We start from the raw sequence: 23666 nt of genomic DNA, 5'->3' as shown, positions 1-23666 counted from the left end.
CTTGACAAAAATGTTTTATTTCAACAGAGCAGCAATGTAAAGGTACAGAGATTTTCAGAAGCAAAAAAAAAAAAAAAAATCAGTAAGTACATCTTTCACATACAAATCAAACATAAGTTCTTTTCAAGAAGAGAAAAATTCAAATTTAAATTAATTATTTCAATATATATGTTGCATATTGTAAAATATATACAAAATATAGCACATTATTGTCTACCTAAGTACCGTGTAAGAATAAGGCAAAATGTGTATAAGGTGTGGCGCTATACTACTAAGTAGGTTTTTAACGTCCTTGACTACCCTGTCGGGTCTTGCACGGACGGATGTGGCACTATTGCATTATCCAAATATTTATACCTCATAATAAACCTTTCAGTTATTTTATAGATGTGTTTGAATATGTTTGAGGCAAAAAAAGATCAAACTGAGAAAAATGATGTGCCACTCATTGTCTGATTCTTACACAGAATTGTACTCAAATTCTGGAAATAAATGAAAATAAACAATAATAACTCTTCAAACATTTTTAGAGAGATTTATGTGTGATACTAAAGTAATATGAAAGGACTTAAGGTTTTGTTTTTTTAATTTGATTTTTTGCATACACATTAAACTAAACATTTAATGTAAAAATAAACACCTTTATAGTACCGCTCTACCGGGTGGAAGCTTATTATTAAGCACCTTTAGTACCGCTCTACCGTGCGGAAGCTTATGATTAGTGATTCATGCATTTTTCAATCTCAAATATTTTTCCATTGGAAATCCTTCTGTAGACCTCATAGGAAACTATTCAAATATAAAATTGAAAATGAAAGTTGCCCACTGAAGATATTAACACTTGAATTTACTTGCATTCTACTACAGAAAAGTACGGGTAAAAATTCCCTGTCAGAATTTTTTACTAAAATAATAAAAAAAGAATATTTCACTACATATAGCAGATCCAAGGAAATGAACATAAGAGTTCTTTTAAGGACGTAACAAATGTATTTGAACACCCTGAAAGAACCATACTTACACCTACCTAAACAATCAATCACGTAAAATGTCTCATATCAGTGAGTCTATTGAGTGTAAAATATGGTGGATTTTACACAGATTGTTATAATAGAGAAAAACATGAACTTCTGAAATATTTAAAATTAAATAGACTTAGAAAACAAATACAAAAAATTACTACTACGTGGTTTATAAAAGTAATATACCAATGATATATACACTGCTGAATAAATGAGAAAGTTCAACATGATAAAAATGTAGGAAAAAAATAATAACAATAAATAAACACTGTGCAAAGTGGGAATAATATTGGTTACATACTTTAGATTTTCAGATTACACAAAGTAGGTATCCCCAAACTGTGACAGAGTGATGGATTAACAGAGCAATGGATGGAGAGGAGTGGCTACTCAGTGGCGGATCCAGAGGGGGTGCAGAGGATGCACACATTCCCCTTTTTATTGGAAAATTTGTCATTTTCATGTGTAAAATTGACAAAAAATGCCAAATAATTACCTAGCACCCCCTTTTTCTGAGGAACCCTTGCTGGCATCCCTCCTTTTTAAACTGTCTGGATCTTCCTGCTACTAGATCTGCTTTCCCCATAGATGACACAGGTAAAATTGAAAAAAAAAATCAGTAACAATTTCATTTTGATGACTGAATTTCTGTTGTAACAATTCAAAGATAAAGTTCTTACATCATAGGATTTCTCTTAAACAAAACATCAAAATGCTTGTTAAAATAATGATCTGTGTAAAAAGAACATACTTGATCTACAATAAACATTATTACAACAAGTCTTTGTAAGAATCAGGCAAAATCAGAAAAAAAATAGGGCATTGATACCACACCATGTTATGGTGAAAAAAAAGGGATGGCAAAATGTTCAAAATGACTTTACTTGAAAACTTTATTTTGAAATTTGCTGAAAATTAGACTTAACCTGAATTTTATAGTACAATTATGCAAAATTAAAAAAAAAAAATCATTGTTCCCGTCTCAACTGGAAGCTGTTGGGGGATGGATAGATGGACAGACAAGTGCATAACTTTTCGGAGGGTACCCAATACACTGCCACTTGGTGTAGGTATAAATATCAGAAAATGCAAAAACACTATATTATTACTCATGTAAGTCTACTCTATTCTAAACTACCACTATGTTTCCCCGAACTATTCACTGGCACTGCATTCCAATGAAATAATATCACATTTTACCAAAATTATATTGAAAATTTTGTCTTTATTCCCTGATTCAAAACGTAAATTTAGTAACATATACCATGTTTCACCTACTGGTCAAACTGCCACTTCATAACAATGAAAAGAAAAACTTGTATGAGAGATTTTTCGGTATTAAAAGGATATACCAAAAGTAATACAAAATACTTGGATGAAAAATTGAAAACCATTAAATGCTAAACAACTAGCAACAATTTGATCAAATGCTAAAAGGAGAATCCTTGAAGGGAACAACCATTTGGTTAAATGCTAAAGGAGAATCCTTGAAGGGAGCAACCATTTGGTTAAATGCTAAAGGAGAATCCTTGAAGGGAGCAACCATTTGGTTAAAATGTTTAGGAGAATACCAGAACTTCAAGGGAGCAACCAGTTGGTTAAGTGCCAAAGGAACATCCTTGAAGGGAGCAACCATTTGGTTAAAATGTTTAAGGAGAATACCAGAACTTCAAGGGAGCAACCAATTGGTTAAGTGCTAAAGGAGCATCCTTGAAGGGAGCAACCATTTGGTTAAAATGTTTAAGGAGAATACCAGAACTTCAAGGCAGCAACCAATTGGTTAAGTGCTAAAGGAGCATCCTTGAACGGAGCAACCATTTGGTTAAAATGTTTAAGGAGAATACCAGAACTTCAAGGGAGCAACCAATTGGTTAAGTGCTAAAGGAGCATCCTTGAAGAAAGCAATCATTTGTTAAAATGTTTAAGGAGAATACCAGAACTTCAAGGGAGCAACCAATTGGTTAAGTGCTAAAGGAGCATCCTTGAACGGAGCAACCATTTGGTTAAAATGTTTAAGGAGAATACCAGAACTTCAAGGGAGCAACCAATTGGTTAAGTGCTAAAGGAGCATCCTTGAAGAAAGCAATCATTTGTTAAATGTTTAATAAGAATCCATGAAGGGAACAACCATTGGGTTAAATGTTTAAGGTGAATACTTCAAGGGAGCAATTATTTGGTTAAATGCTAAAGGAGAATCCTTGAAAGGAGCAACCATTTAGTTAAATGTTAAAGGAAAAAACTTCAAGGGAGCAACCATTTGTTTAAATGCTAAGATAGTAAAAATATTATATATCTGGGACTTACAGTGGTGTCAGCTTCCTGGAAACATGACACTGACTTGGCTATAATTTGATTTTCATGGTGGGACTTCAACTGAATATCTTATTCTGGAAATTTAATGCAATTTCTACGAAGCGGGGAAGCTTTTATTTTTAATTTTATCTTAAGATGACCAATTCTTAATTCTGAAATGTGTTCACTTTTTTGTTGTTTTTTTTTTTGGGGGGGGGGGGGGGGGTTATAATGTCTTGGACTATTCCTTGACAAAAAATATTGTTATATTTTCCTGCTCTATTATCTGAAAGATTCATCTTCGCCAACATTAAAAATCAAATGATTGCTCCCTACACAAACAAATGAAAAAATCAATGATATAACTTTGATTCTAATTTACCATACAAGTGGTTATTTTCATAATGATATAATATGTATATGTTTAATGCAGTAGACATCGGTACAGGAAAATTAAAGTTGGAATATACATTAATTACCTATAAAAATGTAGTTATAAATAAGCCTTATGTGCTATGTGGCTTCTTTCAGGATCAAGAAAATTTTATTATGAAAAAATAAATTCCTCCATTTTTACAACGAAAAATGCACAATTTTCCATCTGCAAAAATAAAACAAAAACACCCCCCCCCCCAAAAAAAAAAAAAAACCCAAAACACTTATATGGTATAAGCAAATCACTTCTACCATGAAAGACAAACTGTAATACATTTGTAGTAAAGTAGTGTTAGTTTACAACATTAACTATACTTAGATATTGTAGCATCCTCAACAGAGTTTGTAGTAAACTAACCAAGGATTTCTGTAATAGTATTTATTTTTGAGGTTTATAGTTTTGGAATTTATACATTTTTTTTTATTAACACGTTTTAGGTTAATTTAATTTGAGAAATGAATTTCAATGAGAAAATTCATGTTTTTTTCATCTATCCAGTGAAAATCAGTACACCTCCAAAAATTCTATTGCTACAGCTACACTTACAGTGTAGAACTAATACAGAAATTCTTGCTTTTAGACTGCAGTGATTCACATGACTGCCATATGATGATCATGTGACACTAATGTCAGAGTTGTTCTGTCTCTGAACTGACACAGATGATTTAAGTCTTCCATTTGAAGGTTTATCAGATATTGGCTGTTGATCAGATTTGTTATTTCCAACAATTGATATCTCCTTCTGAACTTGGCACAATTTTATTACCATGAGAAATAATAGTAATCCAACAAACTCCACGCCAGCAAGGAAGAAGAAATAGAAGTCTAAATGGCAAGTCTGGTGGATAACAGGGTGCCCAGATTTGTCCATTGTGCATGGCACTTTACAATTAATGTTTCCACTTTCATGGGATCCAAACCACAGGCCCTCAAACATGGCCACAGATGCCACTCCAAAGAAACTCCCAATGCCAGTAAATAAATAAAATAGGCCCATGACTAATCCTTTGGCAGATTTAGGCGCCATCTGGTAGGCAAATTCCAAAGCTATGAAAAAAAAAAGATTCTAACTGATTACAAGTCTTAGTGGTATCTGGCAAAATGTATCAGATATGAAACAAAAAATTTCCACCTCACAGTTCATTTTCAATCATTAATTTGACAACCATTTGGTCTCTACCTATATCAGAATAAACCAATATTTGTTTGTATTTTGACAGATTTATCTGCTCCTAAATTATTCATACACAGTGCATTTCAACTCATTTTACAAAAAAAAAAGACAAATCTAGCTCTATACCCCAATTCTTAGTCTTATACCAGTGATCAAATTGTTGCTGTGGGGTAAATATAACATCCTAAAACATTGACAAATAAGAAAATACCTAAAGACCATTAATTTACCAGCCCAGTAGTTGAACTTGTCTGACCGGAATTTTATCACAGATTATTTACCAAAGTTTGTACATGTAATAACACAAATAACTAAGGCTTCATTCCTTGTATTACACGTAGTAAAACTCCTCAGTGGTGGATTTGGCTTTAGATAATACTTCCTGTGCACAGTTTGATAATACTTCCTGTGTACAGTTTATTCTTTGATTTTGAAGTACCTAACTATTTGTTTCTAATGCTGCCGATGAGATGTTACTCTTTGAAACAAGTGTACAGTATGCTGAAATTTGAATATTTTTATGATTGATACTTTAGTATAATCTTCTGAGATGAAAATTATACAAACCTGCAATGGAAGCAAAGACTTCACTCAGTCCTATCAGAGCATACTGTGGTATCTGCCAAAGAACAGACATCTCTGCTGCCTCATAAGGGGTGTAGCCTGAAAGACAGGATTAAAGATTAGATTTTCATAGACACAGAACAGACATCTCTACTGCATCATAAGGGGTGTAACATGAAACAAAGGATGAAAGATTAGATTTCCATAGACACAAAACAGACATCTCTACTACATCATAAGGGGTGTAACATGAAGCAAAGGATGAAAGATTAGATTTCCATAGACACAGAACAGACATCTCTACTGCATCATAAGGGGTGTAACATGAAGCAAAGGATGAAAGATTAGATTTCCATAGACACAGAACAGACATCTCTACTGCATCATAAGGGGTGTAACATGAAACAAAGGATGAAAGATTAGATTTCCATAGACACAGAACAGACATCTCTACTACATCATAAGGGGTGTAACATGAAATAAAGGATGAAAGATTAGATTTCCATAGACACAGAACAGACTTCTCTACTGCATCATAAGGGGTGTAACATGAAACAAAGGATGAAAGATTAGATTTCCATAGACACAGAACAGACTTCTCTACTGCATCATAAGGGGTGTAACATGAAACAAAAGATGAAAGATTAGATTTCCATACACAAAGAACAGACATTTCTACTGCATCATAAGGGGTGTAACATGAAACAAAAGATGAAAGATTAGATTTCCATAGACACAGAACAGACATCTCTACTGCATCATAAGGGGTGTAACATGAAACAAAAGATGAAAGATTAGATTTCCATACACAAAGAACAGACATTTCTACTGCATCATAAGGGGTGTAACATGAAACAAAAGATGAAAGATTAGATTTCCATAGACACAGAACAGACATCTCTACTGCATCATAAGGGGTGTAACATGAAACAAAGGATGAAAGATTAGATTTCCATAGACACAGAACAGACATCTCTACTGCATCATAAGGGGTGTAACATGAAACAAAGGATGAAAGATTAGATTTCCATAGACACAGAACAGACATCTCTACTGCATCATAAGGGGTGTAACATGAAGCAAAGGATGAAAGATTAGATTTCCATAGACACAGAACAGACATCTCTACTGCATCATAAGGGGTGTAACATGAAACAAAGGATGAAAGATTAGATTTCCATAGACACAGAACAGACTTCTCTACTGCATCATAAGGGGTGTAACATGAAACAAAAGATGAAAGATTAGATTTCCATAGACACAGAACAGACATCTCTACTGCATCATAAGGGGTGTAACATGAAACAAAAGATGAAAGATTAGATTTCCATAGACACAGAACAGACATCTCTACTGCATCATAAGGGGTGTAACATGAAACAAAGGATGAAAGATTAGATTTCCATAGACACAGAACAGACATCTCTACTGCATCATAAGGGATGAGCCCTTATTATTTTATATCTAATTTTGGTTCTGTAAAATGTTTCATTTAGATAAAATAATTCATATTTTGTATGGGAATTTATTACTCTTTTATTTGGAAAATAAACTTTAAAATGATATTTATTTGTAAACCTCTGTTTTCATATCAAATTACTTTCAGAATTTTATGCTTATATAGTGTAAAAACAAAATATTTATTGTAAAACTCAATGGTTAAAAGAGTTTTATTGGCAGTGTGGGAACCAAAAGAAATTTTCAATTATCTTAAAAAATGAAGAAGTTATGATGATTAAAGTTGATGCCCCATGCCACTCAATGGATTTTTAGCCAACCAAAACTAAATCACAGGTAAGTGATGACATCATGAGGAACTCTCCTATATGTATTTCCATCCCCTTAGCTTGACAACAACTTAGGCTTCAATGAAAATTAGATAGATTACATCAGAAATAAAACACATAAAGGAAAATTCAAATGGTGGTTGGTCATATGTATATCCCACTAAAATGATGAACTTAAGATCCCAAATTTCCAAATCTGCTGATTTCAAGTTAAACAGTAAACATGTGGATGAAAAATAATTTAAAAATTGATCCATATCTCCATAAACACATAAATATGTTAATATTGTTCTATGTGAGTATATAATAAATTGGTACCAAAAAAAATACTTGTCATTAATCCCACCCCTTCTACAAATCGAACAACCAATAAATCATACCAACTGTCTGTTCAATAGTGTGTCTACAACAAGGCTCCTCTCTGTTAGGGTAAACTGATTTCAGTCGGAAATACTCAACTACACCCGCTACACAAACAGCACTTGCAGCTATAAGCATTCCAATACTGACTCTAAAAACAAATCCCATTGGTTTTCTAGCCCTGGCAAGTCGAGGATAGATGATTCGATCAAATACTGGTATAAGTATAATAACAAATATTATATCCACCACAGAAAACCAGGCTGCTACCATCTAGAAAAACAAACGTAAATTCAGTGCTACATAAATTTAAATTAGCACACATAGAATGCAACTTTTGTTGAGTGCAAACAATGTTCGATTTTGAACTCTGTGGACCAAACGGAAAATGCTTTGCTATATGCAGCTTGATATGACCGCAGTGGTCAAACAAATTGTCAGGTAATGTATGGACATACTTTAAGCTTGATACAACTCTGAATTTTGATTCAGATTTAATATTTGAAACAGGATAAGAATTTTACCAGAATCAATGTGGCTGCTTTTGGGTCTTTTATTCATAAATGGTCCGAATTACAACCCTAAAAATTTATCCCAGCCTCCTTTGAAGGTATGCCACTCCTTGATACAACTTTACAGAGACCCATTCATTTTCAGTCAAATAACTGTCCAGAAATTGCTTGTTTCTGCCCCTTTTTAGCCTCTTATTCCTAAACAATTCAAAATCAATCCTAGCCTTCATTTTGTGCTATGGCCCTTGTGATATAATTTCACAGAGATCCATTCACTTAAAGTCAATTTATTTGTCAAGCCATTATGAAATTTCTTGTTTCTGCCCCCTTTGGAACCTCTTATTCCTACACGGTTCAAGCCACAACCCCTTAAAACGATTCCAGCCTTCCTTATGTAGTACCACACCATATGGTAGAGTAATTAAGGGAACCAAGATTCTAACTAAAATCAAAAGAATGTAATCCAGGGACAATGACCAGATATGGAAAACAGACAAACACAACTAAGAACAGAAAATAACCAAAATAATACATACAGAGTAACAAAAGTAAATGAGCAACTTGGACACCACTAAAAACTGGGAGCAAGGTACTATTTCATTGAGATTCATTTACTTATATTGTCCAGATAACCTGAAAAATGTCTTTGTTGTCCCATTTAAGGCCCCAATTCCTAAATGGTTCAAGTCTTCTTTAGTGGTATGGCACTGTAGGTATAATTTCATGAAGATCTATTCTCTTATTCTCAAGTTACTGTCTGGGAACCAAACTGTCTACAGATGCCTGATGATTGTAGTCGTATAAAAATTAGTCATTACCCAATTGGGCCCTTCTTCTTTGGAGCAGAGGTATGATTATGAAAAATCACAGCCTCTGCCCGTTTTTCTGAAATGAAGGTATGATTACCGTTGGTGATTTGTGTTTTTTATAGCTGGAATAACTTTCTGATGTATTTTGAGGCCCACAGTTCACACTTTTATTGACAGGACTTCCTGGCAAGTTAAGATTCATATGTAGTCCTTGTATCAGAAATGTGGTCTCCATCTGGAAAATAAAAATATAAATAAGAGCAAAGTAATTCAAAAAGTTTAAATAATTTTTTTGTTATTTATTTAAACACAAGGTTATAGTAGTACAAACGTGTAGTACAATATGTTTTTTTTTATTTTATATGATGCATAAGATTCCTGGATCACACTAGAAGTTGAAGGAAAAACAATCACAGGAAAAGCGGTAGCAAATGAATTTGCTTAAGGGTATGAGAAAGAAAGCAACACTGATATACTACTGTCATGGAAAAAAGAAATAAGAACTGAATTGAGAGAAAGATAAAAGGTGCCATCACACGAACTTATGCAGAGAGATATCACCATGTTTGAGATGAAGGCAGCCATAAAAAAATGAAATTAAAAAGGCACCAGGTCCAGATAACATCACCAATGAAATGCTTCAACACCTTGGCACCTTAGCATTAACAACTTTGCTATAGATTCTCAACTTGAGCTGGAGACAAGGTCAAGTCCCTCAATGTTGGAAAGAAGCCATAATGATGCCAATACTGAAGAGGGGAAAGAACAAGTTGAAAGCCTCAAGCTACTGCTGAATTAGCCTAACAAGCAGTTGTTGCAAATTAATGGAGCATATAATCAACAAGCCCCTACAGACATACTTGGAATTGGAGAACATTCTTGGTCATGAACAAGCTGGTTTTAGACAGTACAAGAGCACAGAAGATCAGACAACACATCTATCTCAAGTAGTCGTGGATGCATTTCATTCAAAGAAAGTAATGCTAGCTGCCTTTGTAGATCTTCAGAGAGCATTTGACAAAGTTTGGAAAGATGGCCGTCTTGTGAAACTTCTTAGATTTGGAGTAAGTGGAAGAATGTACCAATGGACCAACTCATATCTGTACAATAGAAGGGCAAGAGTACTTGTAGATGGGAACCATGGCCAAAATATACTTCTAAAACAGAGTGTACCACAGGGAGGAGTATTGCCACCAACTCTCTTCATACTCTATGAATAACCTAGTTCCAGAGCTACCAAATGGTGTACAATCAGCACTCTACGCAGATGATCATGTTCTCTGGTGCTCTAAAGAATGTGCAACTACTGCAAGGTACAGGATACAAACAGCATTAGATATGGTAGTCATGATGGTAAACATCATGAGAAAACTTGCTGGTACAAACTGGGGTGCTAATGAGAAAGTTTTGAAATCTGTCTATGAAGGAAATGTATGCCCACATGTAGAATATGGCTCTAGTGCTTGGATGACAGCAGCTAAGTCTCACCATCAGACCTAGATAAAGTCCAGAATCAGGCACTCTGCATCATCACAGGAGCCATGAAATCAACACCTATTGCTAGTATGGAGGAAATTATAAACATACAACCATTAAGTAAGAGAAGAGAATGTAAAGCTATGATACAGGCCACCAAATATCAATGCTTACCAAACCACCCAATAAATGAGAGAATAAAACAAGTATCCTCAGGCTCAAAAGAGCCAGCTTCACTCTAGAAACAAGATTTGTTTGTTTGTTGGGGTTTAACGTCCGAGCAGCAATATTTCAGCTATATTCAGACAATGAACATGAAATGGATGATAAAATGAACATGAAATGAAAAAAAAAAAGGATGGGTCGCAAGGATAATAGGTTCGACAAATTTTGATTGCCACTGGAAAAAGGGGGGATGGGTAAGGTAGGGCAATTTAGCCTCCTGTGGCGGAGCGCAAAGGTTCCTACTCCTATCGAATACCATAGCAGGGTTCTTTAACGTGCGAGGAACGTGGCATCTTTCCCAACACGGTGCAACACTATGGTTTGCGGTCAGGTTTTCCATATTATAGCCTGACAACCCCAGCATGTAACACGCCAGGGGTACCCCATTCCACCACCTGGGGCACACATCCCAGTTGCTTTGTGGGCAGAGCGCCTAGCCCCCGGCTAGGTTTCTGAGCACTATTTAGTCGTCTTATACGACAAGCTTAGCGCTGCTGCAGGCCTATTCTTTTAACACCCGGACCTGCACGGGGCTAGAACAAGAGCATTGCAAAGAAAACACCAAGATTATCTATCTAAGCATGTCAAACCTATAGATTTTAAAATGAATCACAATCTATGTGAAGAGAAGGGGGACAATGTAACTATTCAAACAACAGTTCCGTTACTTAGTGCCAAAGATGAACAATCAAACATCGTCAGAAAGACCATAAAAATGCCCATGCTGGAAGAAGAGTATCCAACAGAATTGTGGGCAAGAGTTTACACAGACAGTTCAGCCACAAATGCAACAACAAAAGGAGGGGCCAGTATCTACATAGAATACCCAAATGGAGAACAACAGTCAATGGCAATACCAACAGGACTATATTGCTCCAACTACAAAGCTGAAGAAAAAGCACACATCCATGCAGCAAATTACATCAATGAAAACACAGAAAATATGCAAGTAGTATTCCTGACAGATGCTCTCTCCGTAATACAAGCACTGTCCAACAACAAACTACCACAATTTGGAAGAGCTATTCATTCCATCAAGAGCCTTAAAACTGCCATAAAGTGGATACCTTCACATTGTGGAATCATCGGAAATGAAAAAGCAGATAAGGAAGGCGCTCAAAAACATCTAGATGGAAATTCTGTCTGCTACACAGAGATGAAGACCATCATCAAGTCTCTGCACAATACCCCTCAGAAGCAAGATAGCTACCATCAACTAAAAAGATCTGAGCAAATTACAATCTTCAGACTCAGGACAGGATACAACAGACTCAATCAACATCTGTACAAAGTTTTGAAGGTCATACCATCACCTATGTGTCCCTGTGGAGAAGCATAACAGAATACAGAACACTTTCTGCAGACATGCAAGTTACACCAGGCACAGAGAGAGAAGACATGGGATAAACCAACCCCCATTACAGAGAAACTGTATGGACCTGTGGAAGACCAACAGAAGATGACAAGATTTGTTGAGGAGACTGGCATTCAAGTGTAAAGGCGAATGACAAGAAGAAGAAGATTCCTGGAAACCTGAGGCTATCATGGATGGATAATAGATACCTGGAAACCTGTCATTAGCTGGGTGAAAACCCACAGTGGTGTTAGGTACCTCCACACTTGTTCCTACAAGGGCTGAACATCATAATCATCTCATCTGATCTCTTTGCATGCACCTACAGATTTGTGGACCCTGAGAACCTTACACTAGCTGAACAGAAACCCACATTCACTCAGGTGCCAGGAAACCTATTACTATCAGGCCTGAAACAAATAATGCTGCCAGATCCCTGAAAAACTATTACTATCAAGCCTGAAATAAATAATGCTGTCAGATCCCTGAAACTATTACTATCAAGCCTGAAATAAATAATGCTGTCAGATCCCTGAAACTATTACTATCAGGCCTGAAACAAATAATGCTGCCAGATCCCTGAAACTATTACTATCAGGCCTGAAACAAATAATGCTGCCAGATCCCTGAAACTATTACTATTAGGGCTGAACAAATAATGCTGCCAGATCCCTGAAAACCTATTACTTAGAATCAAGCCTGAAACAAATAATGCTGTCAGATCTCTGAAAACCTATTACTATCAGGCCTGAAACAAATAATGCTGCCAGATCCCTGAAAACCTATTACTATCAAGCCTGAAACAAATAATGCTGCCAGATCCCTGAAACTATTACTATCAGGCATGAAACAAATAATGCAGCCAGATCCCTGAAACCATTACTATCAGGCCTGAAACAAATAATGCTGCCAGATCCCTGAAAACCTATTACTATCAGGCCTGAAAAAAAATAATGCTGTCAGATCCATGAAAACCTATTACTATCAGGCATGAAACAAATAATGCTGTCAGATCCCTGAAAACCTATTACTATCATGCCTGGAACAAATAATGCTGTCAGATCCCTGAAAACCTATTACTATCAAACCTGGAACAAATAATGCTGCCAGATCCCTGAAACTATTACTATCATGCCTGGAACAAATAATGCAGCCAGATCCCTGAAAACCTATTACTATCAAACCTGGAACAAATAATGCTGCCAGATCCCTGAACACCTATTACTTTCAGGCCTGAAAAAAATCATGCTGTCAGATCCCTGAAATCCTATTACTATCATGCCTGGAACAAATAATGCTGCCAGATCCCTGAAAACCTATTACTATCAAGCCTGAAACAAATAATGCTGCAAGATCTCTGAAAACCTATTACTACCATTCCTGGAACAAATAATACTGTCAGATCTCTGAAAACCTGATAGTACTGGGGCTGAAACATTGAATAATGTCAGAACCCCCAAAAACCTAACACTTTATGGGCAGAAAACTACAATAAGTGGTGTCAGAACCCTGAAAACCTGACATAAGCTGGGTTGCAACCTACAATGAGTGGCATCACAACCCTAAAACCATTAACTCTAGCTAGGTTGCAACCTACAATGAGTGGTGTCAGGACCCTGAAAACCTGACTCTAGCTGGGTTGTAACCTACAATAAGTGGTGTTAGGACCCTGAAAACCTGACATAAGGTGGGCAGAAACCTACAATAAGTGGTGTTAGGACCCTGAAAACCTGACATGAGGTGGGCAGAAACCTACAATAAGTGGTGTTAGGACCCTGAAAACCTGACATGAGGTGGGCAGAAACCTACAATAAGTGGTGTTAGGACCCTGAAAACCTGACATGAGGTGGGCAGAAACCTACAATGGTGTCAAGCCCCCAAAAACCTGGTATTAGCTTGGCAGAAACATATAGTTGTGACAGGACCCTGAAAACCTGACAATATTGGGACCTGAGTTTTAAATTGTTTGTCAGACATCATGATTTCCAACCCAGTGCAAACCACCATACTCATACCGAAATGAAAAGTTGGTTATCATGAATTAAAAACCTGAGCAGAATGCAGCAAGTTTGTTTATTATGGTTTTAAAATAGAATCCCAATTACATTTTTAAAGTACTTCCATGAATTTAATTATCAAACTGATTAAAATCTTCAATTGATAGGTATGCTCGCTTACATGTATCTTATCAAATGATTTTTACTTGTAATTAAATTGACTCTTTGTTGGCATGTTAGCTCACTTAAAGGAACATCCTAAACCCCAATCTTTAAACAATGAAGAATTATTTCAAACAAGTCGAACCTGTTTTTTGAGTTATCAGTCTTCATATTCACACTTCAGCTAGTACCTGTTGGAAGCCCAATAATCCAATTTACTTATTGGAATGATTGATGCCTGCGACGGTTTCTGATAGTAAGATCTGAAGGGCATACATGTCATAGAAATGATATTTGCTGATTTTTTAACTTCTGTGAGAGATTCATTGTAGCAGCCATTGGTATAAATTTCATCTTTATCAATAAAATGTGTGCAGGAGAGTGCTTGCAAAACAATTTCTGAAGGAATTTCAATTTCCATGGAAAGAACTCCTACAATATTAAACAGTCATCCTTGATTTTGGAACTCATCAAAGTGATTCTAATTTATAAACTCTGGTATAAACTTTTTAAAATTTCATTGAGAAATATAGGCATTGTAATGCTTACAAAATACGTTTTGAAGAAGACATTTCAATGTCTAAGGGAGATAATGTCATAATATTAGTTTATCATTATTGATTTTCAAATTTGTCAGAGAGATTCATGATAGCTACTTTGGTATAAATTTGATCAAAATTCATTGAGAAATGTAGGCTTGAGATCACACACAAGGAGAAAAAGATGGACATATGGAGGCATGAATGTATGGAACCATAGACCCATAGCATTTCTAAGTTCCCATGTCGCTGGCGACAATAAAAATTTACAAAAAATAATGCACTAAATTTCTGCATAATTTAAAGTATGAAACCTTTTTATTTACAACTCTTTTTACCTGAAAGTAAACCATCCAATATGGTACTAAAGTCAAAAAGACAGAGACCACTTTGAGAACTTTTTTTACTTCATCCACAGTAGATTCCTGAAAACTTCCACCATACCGGTATTTTGCATGGTCCAAAAAAGACCTGGGTTGCTCTATAGAGGTGTCATTAATTCTGAAAAAAAGAATAATGATGAAAATACATTGGTCATACATTCAGAGTTAAACATGGCTGATGAGGATAAAAACAAGTGTACTAGGGTTGACATAATAGATTTTTTAATTGGAAACATATTCTTCTTGTACTTAACAAAAATTTAGTAAAATTGGCAATAAAGGTCAACATTTTTATATCTAACTGTAAACATACCAGTAGTAATTATATTCCATTAGGTACATGGAAACAATATATCCTTTTATTTTTAAAATAACCGTTTACCTGGTCAAACTGAAAGGAAAGATCAACATATTATATATTAGCTTGCCCTTTGGTGTGAGGGTTTCCTCCTCATTCATTGAAGACCAATGGGTGGCCTTGAGCTGATATTTTCCATCCCTGTGTGGTTGATGACTCTTTGACGTATTCACTATATCCATTCTTGTTATATAGCAGTAATTATATGCCTTATGGTGTATGGAAACAGATATCCTTTTTTTTTTAAATAATCACCGTTCATCTGGTCTTCTTTTGCAGTCTTTACAACAAAAACAACATTTACTGACACTGGCAGCTTCCCATACAACTTTGAACAGATTTCTAACTACACTGCCTGTCCTTGGTTTGTACACGTAACTGCATGATCCTGTAAAAATACACAAAATAGGGCATTTTTTAATGTTGAAAATATGTACAAAAGTTCAAAATGCCTGTAAAAATAATGATCTGTGTAAAAAGAACATATTTGATCTACTATTAACACTATTGGTACAAGTCTTTGAAAGAATCAGGCAAAATAAGAAAAATATAGGGCATTGATGGAACATTAATTGATACTCTATGTAGGGGTGAAAAAAGGGGAATGGCAAAATGTTCAAAATGGCCTAACTCAAAAACTGCGATTTGGAATTTTCTGAAAATTTATTTATAAATCTGTATTTTATGGTAATAAATATCTGTGCAAAGTTTCAAAATAATTCACTGATCGGTTCTCAAGTAACCATCTGGAAATAGTCGGCAGACAGACAGACAGATGGACTGACACACAACTTTTTGGAGGGTATCACATAATACCTGGCTACTTTATGTGGTGGATATAAAAAACAAATCATAAAACACATAAATACATCATCCCTAAATTGTTTGTTTGTTGGGGTTTTAACGTCCGAGCAGCAATATTTCAGCTATATTCAGACGAGACATCCTTAAATAAAAATACACCAAAAACAAATCATTAACACATAACGGCATGTTCATAAAATAAAAATACACATAAATATAACTTTATGATGTGAAAATCAACTTATGATTAATAACTGAACAGTATTGAAATATTTATTGATTAATTTCCACTATTGTTAAATGTTCTACACAGTATTTCATGCAAATCAAAACAAGACTGTTCGACAAATCCAACAGACCCTGCTTTAAGTCTGACATGCAGAGCAGATTCTTTATTGAGCTAACTCACAAAAGCAATGGCTGCAGACAGGCATGTCACCCCACTCAGACTCAAAGCCGATCAGCTTTCACTACATCTGCTAATAGATTCTTTGTTGGAGAAGCAGTGACTAACATTTTTCTAGTCTTTGGAATGATTTGGCTAGCGATCAAACCAGAGACCTCCTGCACTTGAGACAAGCAGGCTACCCCTACACCATCAAGGAGTTGTTAAAAAATTAGCAAAAATTGATTGATTAATTCTGTTATTAAAAAATTAGCAAAAATTGATTGATTAATTCCGGTAATTGGAATAGATTTTAATAAACTATCCACTCCAAGAGTGAGGGTTGATAAAGCATATTAAATGTACAAGTACTGTAATATATTGCTATTTGAGCAATGTGCAAATGTTTATTGGGAAAGTTGTGTAAGCATAAGGATGAAAAAAATTCCCACTTTACAGTATGCTTCTTATGGTTAAATGAATAAAAGTCTTCATGATCATAAACAAATAACATACCATCAAGGTTATGTTAAGTGTAAGTGTTTGTAAGAATCAGGCATAATGGGAAAAATCAGAAACAAGCATGTCAAAACCCCACCGATTTGACAATGAAATATCACTCAAGGATATATTCTCTATTTGAAAAGACCATTCTTTAATTTCTGCATCACTGGCTTTGCTCAGAAGTTTTCAATAGAATGTTCGAAAAATGAGGTTTTTGACATAGCTATCTGCCCCTGAAATGTTCATTTTCAGTGCATTTCAATAAAAACTCAATTGGCCAGCATGATATGGAAAATCTTGTCTATTTTACTTGATTCTAATGGTGAAAATAGTCAAATTAAACTACATGTATCAAAATGGTGGGTTTTTTCATACCATGTTTCACCAAATGCCCGGTTCTTACAGGTACTGACGCTTAAGTTTGGATTGTTCTGTTTAAGGTATAGATAAAGTATAAAAAGTACACATGTTTATAATATGAGTATAAAAAGTACATGTTTATTGTATCAGTATAAAAAAGTACACGTTTATTATATCAGTATAATAAGTACACATCTTTATTATATCTGTATAAAAAGTACACATGTGTATTATATCTGTATAAAAAGTACACATGCTTATTATATCAGTATAATAAGTACACATGTTAATGATATCTTATAATAAGTACATGTTTATTATATCAGTATAATAAGTACACATGTTTATTATATCAGTATAAAAAAGTACATGTTTATTATATCAGTATAAAAAAGTACACGTTTATTATATCAGTATAATAAGTACACATCTTTATTATATCTGTATAAAAAGTACACATGTGTATTATATCTGTACAAAAAGTACACATGCTTATTATATCAGTATAATAAGTACACATGTTAATGATATCTTATAATAAGTACATGTTTATTATATCAGTATAATAAGTACACATACTTATTATATCAGTATTAAAAGTACACATGCTTATTATATCAGTATAAAAAGTACACATGTTTATCATATCACTATAATAAGTACACATGCTTATTATATCAGAATAATAAGTACACATGTTAATGATATCTTATAATAAGTACACGTTTATTATATCAGTATAATAAGTACACGTTTATTATATCAGTATAATAAGTACACATACTTATTATATCAGTATTAAAAGTACACATGCTTATCATATCAGTATAAAAAGTACACGTTTATCATATCACTATAATACGTACACATGCTTATCATATCAGTATAATAAGTACACATGTATATTATATCAGTATAATAAGTACACATGTTAATTATATCCTATATTAAGTACACATACTTATTATATCCTATATTAAGTACACATACTTATTATATCAGAATTAAAAGTGCATATGCTTATTATATTAGTATAAAAAGTACACGTTTATTATATCAGTATAATAAGTACACATGTTTATTATATCAGTATAATAAGTACACATGCTTATTATATCACTATAATAAGTACACATGCTTATTATATCACTATAAAAAGTACACATGCTTATTATATCAGTATAAAAAGTACACATTTATTATATCAGTATTAAAAGTACACATTTATTATATCAGTAAAATAAGTACACACGTTTATTATATCACTATAATAAGTACACATTAATTATATCAGTGTCTTTCTGACTTATATTGAAACAGATACAAACAACATTTAGATACCCTCTTACCAAAAAAAATTACAGCAATCTAACTTTCATGAAATTCTGCTGTTACCAAGGAAACACAATAATTAAAACTTAATTTCAAATTATGTTTATGTAAAGGATCCTTTGAGATTAATGACAATTTTTAAGTACCACTGTAGATTGCAAAATATGAGGTAAAAACAAGTACCATCTTTAAAAAAAAGATTGCCAACATAGTAATATTGTGTTCTTTTTACTTTAAATTTTTACATTCCTTTCAAGAAAATAACACAATGTAAGCTATTTCAAATTTTCTATACAGTTTTTTCGAATGCCACTAAGTTATCATTATTTGGCCAATTGGGAAACAAAACTGTGATCAGGTGACTTGCGTTTCCATAGAAGAACGTCCTAAAGGTCAAAGGGTAAAAAACAAAACTATACCAACTTGTCAAAAAAAAAAAATACACATTTGTGACACCAAAAAGAACAAAAATAACCATTTTAAGGCTAAAAACCACTAATTCCACTTCCCATAGGCTTCTATGCTAATTTCACAATATTCAATGGCTTCTCTGGACTTTACCTTAACTTTAACCTGCAGAGGACTATATATCAGCATGATTCTACATATGTCAGCTCACAATCCTCAGAATGGCATGTGGGGTTAGCAGACTTGCAGTGCAGTACTGGTCACCGGAAGTGAAGTGTCTATAAATAGCATGGGAAATCCCAGTGTTTTCACAAGATAGGGGTATATTTAGAAATCATTATGGAGATTAGGCTTCACATCACAAGAAGCAAAATGCACCTATAAAATGTACAGAAATGTTTTTCCTATCAGAAACTGTTTAAATTTTTTAAATGAGATGAGAAGATGCTTATTGGTTGAATCGGTGGTCTGTAACCTATATTGTAAATGCTGGCAGTCCAGATTTTTTTGTTATGCTCAAGTATGTAGTGCATTTACGGAGGTGGACATAGGGTAAGGGACATAATTCTTGAAATCAGTGATATGTTTGTATCATATTCAATTTCCCAAATCCTATCAAGCTTTCATTTGAAACAATGAAATCAGTCCAAGTTCAATGCTTACATGAGATTGATGTAAATTACTGAATACAAACATTGTAATGATTTGCCCTAGGTCTACCTTCTTAAAACCATTTAAAAAGTACCTCCTACTACTGAAAGTAAAAGATCAATATTTCATGATAGATTGACCATAATTCTGATAACACTCTGTAATGTCAATTAGAATACCAATTATTGTAAACGTTTCTTATTTTTACATTGGACTCAGGTCTCTTTTCAAGTAAGTTTTTATAGTGTTTACTGTGTATTTTTGTTGTCTTCATTGGCTGGAAGTACAGGGAAAGTGGTGGCATAATCAAACTAGTTCAACCTTGCCACTCCCATGTCAGGAACCTCTAGCCATTAATACCCCCACTTGCAAAGTGGTGGATATATAGACATAGGGGGACTATTCTTGCTTTCATCCCTACTTCCTTCCTTCTGCTACACAGAGGGTCTATCTCTTATACATTACTCAAATTTGATGATCAAATCAATTTGGTGGGGTGGGGGGGGGGGGTAAAATTCACATAAGAAAACATTGACATTAAATTTTCATTTATGAATATAGGGACATTGGGTGCCCATCTCTAATCCGTTACTCCTTCTACACCACTGAATGGAATTTAATGAAACTTTGACAGAAAACATATTCACATGAAATACCTATATTGTGAATTTTGATCCCAAATCAATTTTGGGGTTTCACATAGCAAAACATGGATTTTGTCATTAATGAATAAAAGGACATGTGGGTACTAATCTCTTATCAATTACTCCTCCTACATAGGTGAATGGAATTTGATGAAACGTTCACAGAATCTTTATAACACATTCACATCGTGCAACTTCTATTCAAGATTTTGATGTGAAGTTCTTTCAGGTCTCACTTCAGCACACATTGACTTTCTCATTCTGTGACTTGGGGTACCCATCTCTTATCCTGAACTTATTCTACATTACTGAAATTAATTTAAAAAAGAAAACTTCGGTAGAATTTTTATTACAATTATGTATTTCCTATTTTAGAAGTCAAAAGGTGCATTTTATGAAATGGGGAGTTGGGGGCATCAATTTGGTGACCATTACTCAATTTTTTCGACTTTTAATCTTGTGTGATTTTGAATTTGTTTTTTTAAATGTTTAGGGTGTAGTCTGGCCCCAACATTCACTGAACCAGTAAATATTTGTTTCAGGGGCAGTAAAAGACAGACTCAAGGTGTGGGAAATTTATCACTGTTTAATGAAGGTTCATAGGCTGTCTTCAACTGTTTTTCCCCTCAATTTGGTAGGGTTGTTTTCCCTATGACACATTCCCCATTTCCTCATTCTCTATGTACAGTAATATGACGTAGTTTCATCTCTTGTGGTATGTCTCCTACCTTCAAAGTTTTTACTTTATACATGTACAGTACTTACCACATAAGAAAACAAAAGCGGACACAGCCAAGCAGATAAGTGCTGGTAGGTAACCCTGGTAGAAACCTTCATGTTGTTGTACATAAGTGATTCCAAGTAATGCAATAAGTGATCCAATATTAATACACCAATAGTACCAGTTAAAGAATGTCAAACATGCTTGCTGACCTTCACTGTTTACCTACGAGGTAAAATAAATTAAAGATGGACAAAATAACATGTAAAAATTCATACACAATATTGTTTTAAAGTATAATGTATTTTGTAATACAATTAAGTAAATCCATGTCATATGAAATTCAGCTGTAATGTGCAATATTCATCTATCATATTTTTTTTAACAAGGATTTGTACATGTATTCAAGGTAGATCATACCTTTTACACAGGACATCCTACAAATTTATATATATAACTATCTTTCTTTGGGGCAAATAATAATAAAAAAAAAAACATTTGTTTAAAATATTTTGGTAATTTGTATTAACAATTTTTTTAAGTACCATTCAAGGAAGATAATGGACAATAACAACTTTTAGTAATACAGAATTATAAAAAAAAAAGTTGATGGTGCCCTAGATTTTTTTTACCGAAAATGAAAGCATGTCAAATAAACTAAAACTTTCAATGAGTCTACAAGAAAACTGAATTTTCCATGAGATGACTCACTAATATATTAAAATAAGTTCAATGACCCATTTGTTTTTAGTTGAAATTATCAAGTATGTCCACCAGAGAACAGATAATAGACAAATTGGTAGGGCAGAAATATTAGGTATGAACTACATGTACCTAAATGCTATAAATTTACATCTGATATCATCATGATTTCAAAGCCAAACTATATGTGTTGAAATTGAATGAACTGAATCTTACTTTTTTCAATTGTTCATATATTGATCCAACTGACTATATTTTTCTTGTTGGCAGAAAAAAATTAGTTTACTTTTCAGCCTTTTTTATTTCAACTATCTTTAAAAAGCCTCAGTACAATTTTTTTTTATTCAATTTATGTCAGAAAAAAATATTGTATCAGCTTGATTTAATTTTTTTTTCTGTTTATAGTAATTGCTTGAATGAAAATAAAAAAAGTTTTTGCTTTACAATATCAGTAAAAGATCATGATGTTAACTTTAATTTGTCCTCTTTTAAAATCTATAAACTAATAAACTGAAGAAAAATAATAGTGGCCTTATATAAGTAAGTTACACAATTTAAATCCACCCTGATTTTTTTTTACATTTTCCTTTCCAAAAAAAAAGCAGTTAATGTGACACTTTTTAACAAAGGTACATTTACAAATGTACATTCATGAAGCAATTAACAACTCCCTATCCTAGCTTACATTTAACATATTATCGATAACAAATTATACCTGATCAGCTCCAAACGGAGCAATATTTGATCTAAATGGTCCACTTCCCACTGCAATCAATGTAAGTACTCCAAATATTAAACCTGAACAATATTCATCAAATGGAGATTCGTCTCTGTCTGAGTGAGGATGGTTACTTGTATAATTTAGCCCATATCCACAAATTTTTGGAAGGCTCAAATGTTCACTTCCATCATTATGTCCTCTCAACAATGGAAGAAATATGTATCCAACTAAATAGACAAAAAATGTGAGCAAGAGAGTCTTGAATCTTCCTACCAAAGCATCTGCCAGTAAACCTCCAAAAAACGAGGCGAGATATGAGATTCCAAAAAAGAAGAACAATGCAACCATGGAATTGTAAGACTTCCATTCATATGGATATTTATTCAAAAAGAAAACAAGATTCCCTGCTAAGCTATAAAAGGCAACTTTCTCAAGTGTAACAGTTACAAGGATGGCACACTGGGCTACTTTCACTTTCAAGTCAGGTGAATTTCTTTGAGTTTCTGTCTTCCTTTGTAACAAACCTGTATGTTCATCCATTTTTAAATATATTATGCAGTTTATTGTTTAATGTACAGAACAAATCGTTTTACTTTCTCGAGTAACTAAAAAGAAAAAAACACTGCACTGACTATTAAATGTTTTCTTCCTCCATCTTGAGTGTCATGTGATATGTCTATTGCGTTTTCAATAATCTGTTTTCCTGTATATGCAAAGTATCGTTTATATTTAAATGTACATTCTGGGAATCGAGTGATAAAACATTCATCTAAAACGTGTTGAAGCCCAGGGAAATGGGCAAGACAAATCCATTCTCAAAATTTTATATTATGTGGCGTCATAAGTCTGGGACGACACGGCTACATAGAATACAATTGAAAAATCTCATTGTTTTGTATTTCAGTATCTTGCACTGTCTATGTGTCCTCATATTACAACTAATTAACTTCTATATTTGGTGCCAAATATTCTGAATTCCTATTT

The 23666-nt window shown here is 33.8% G+C and overlaps 1 protein-coding gene across 2 annotated transcripts; it reads right to left on the bottom strand.

Annotated features, from left to right (window-relative positions):
• LOC148606193 (solute carrier family 15 member 4-like) lies at positions 1–23591 on the bottom strand. 2 transcript variants are annotated; one of them, XM_088545673.1, is made up of 8 exons: positions 22677–23591; positions 21304–21484; positions 15706–15838; positions 15048–15210; positions 9054–9191; positions 7656–7908; positions 5492–5587; positions 1–4797 (listed from the first exon to the last, which is right to left on the bottom strand). In XM_088545673.1, exons 1-8 carry the CDS (start codon positions 23220–23222, stop codon positions 4364–4366), a joined length of 1944 nt encoding a protein of 647 aa, XP_088401799.1. In that variant the 5' UTR covers positions 23223–23591; the 3' UTR covers positions 1–4363. The 2 variants fall into 2 exon arrangements, with proteins under 2 accessions (XP_088401799.1, XP_088401800.1); XM_088545674.1 differs by lacking the exon at positions 9054–9191.
• Between the last annotated feature and the right edge of the window lie 75 nt (positions 23592–23666).

This window comes from Perna viridis, chromosome 9 (genome assembly GCF_037379345.1).
Source record: "Perna viridis isolate PV_CMFRI_1.1 ecotype Kerala chromosome 9, ASM3737934v1, whole genome shotgun sequence".
NCBI lineage: Eukaryota > Metazoa > Mollusca > Bivalvia > Mytilida > Mytilidae > Perna > Perna viridis.
This window is presented reverse-complemented; position numbering and strand designations above follow the sequence as displayed.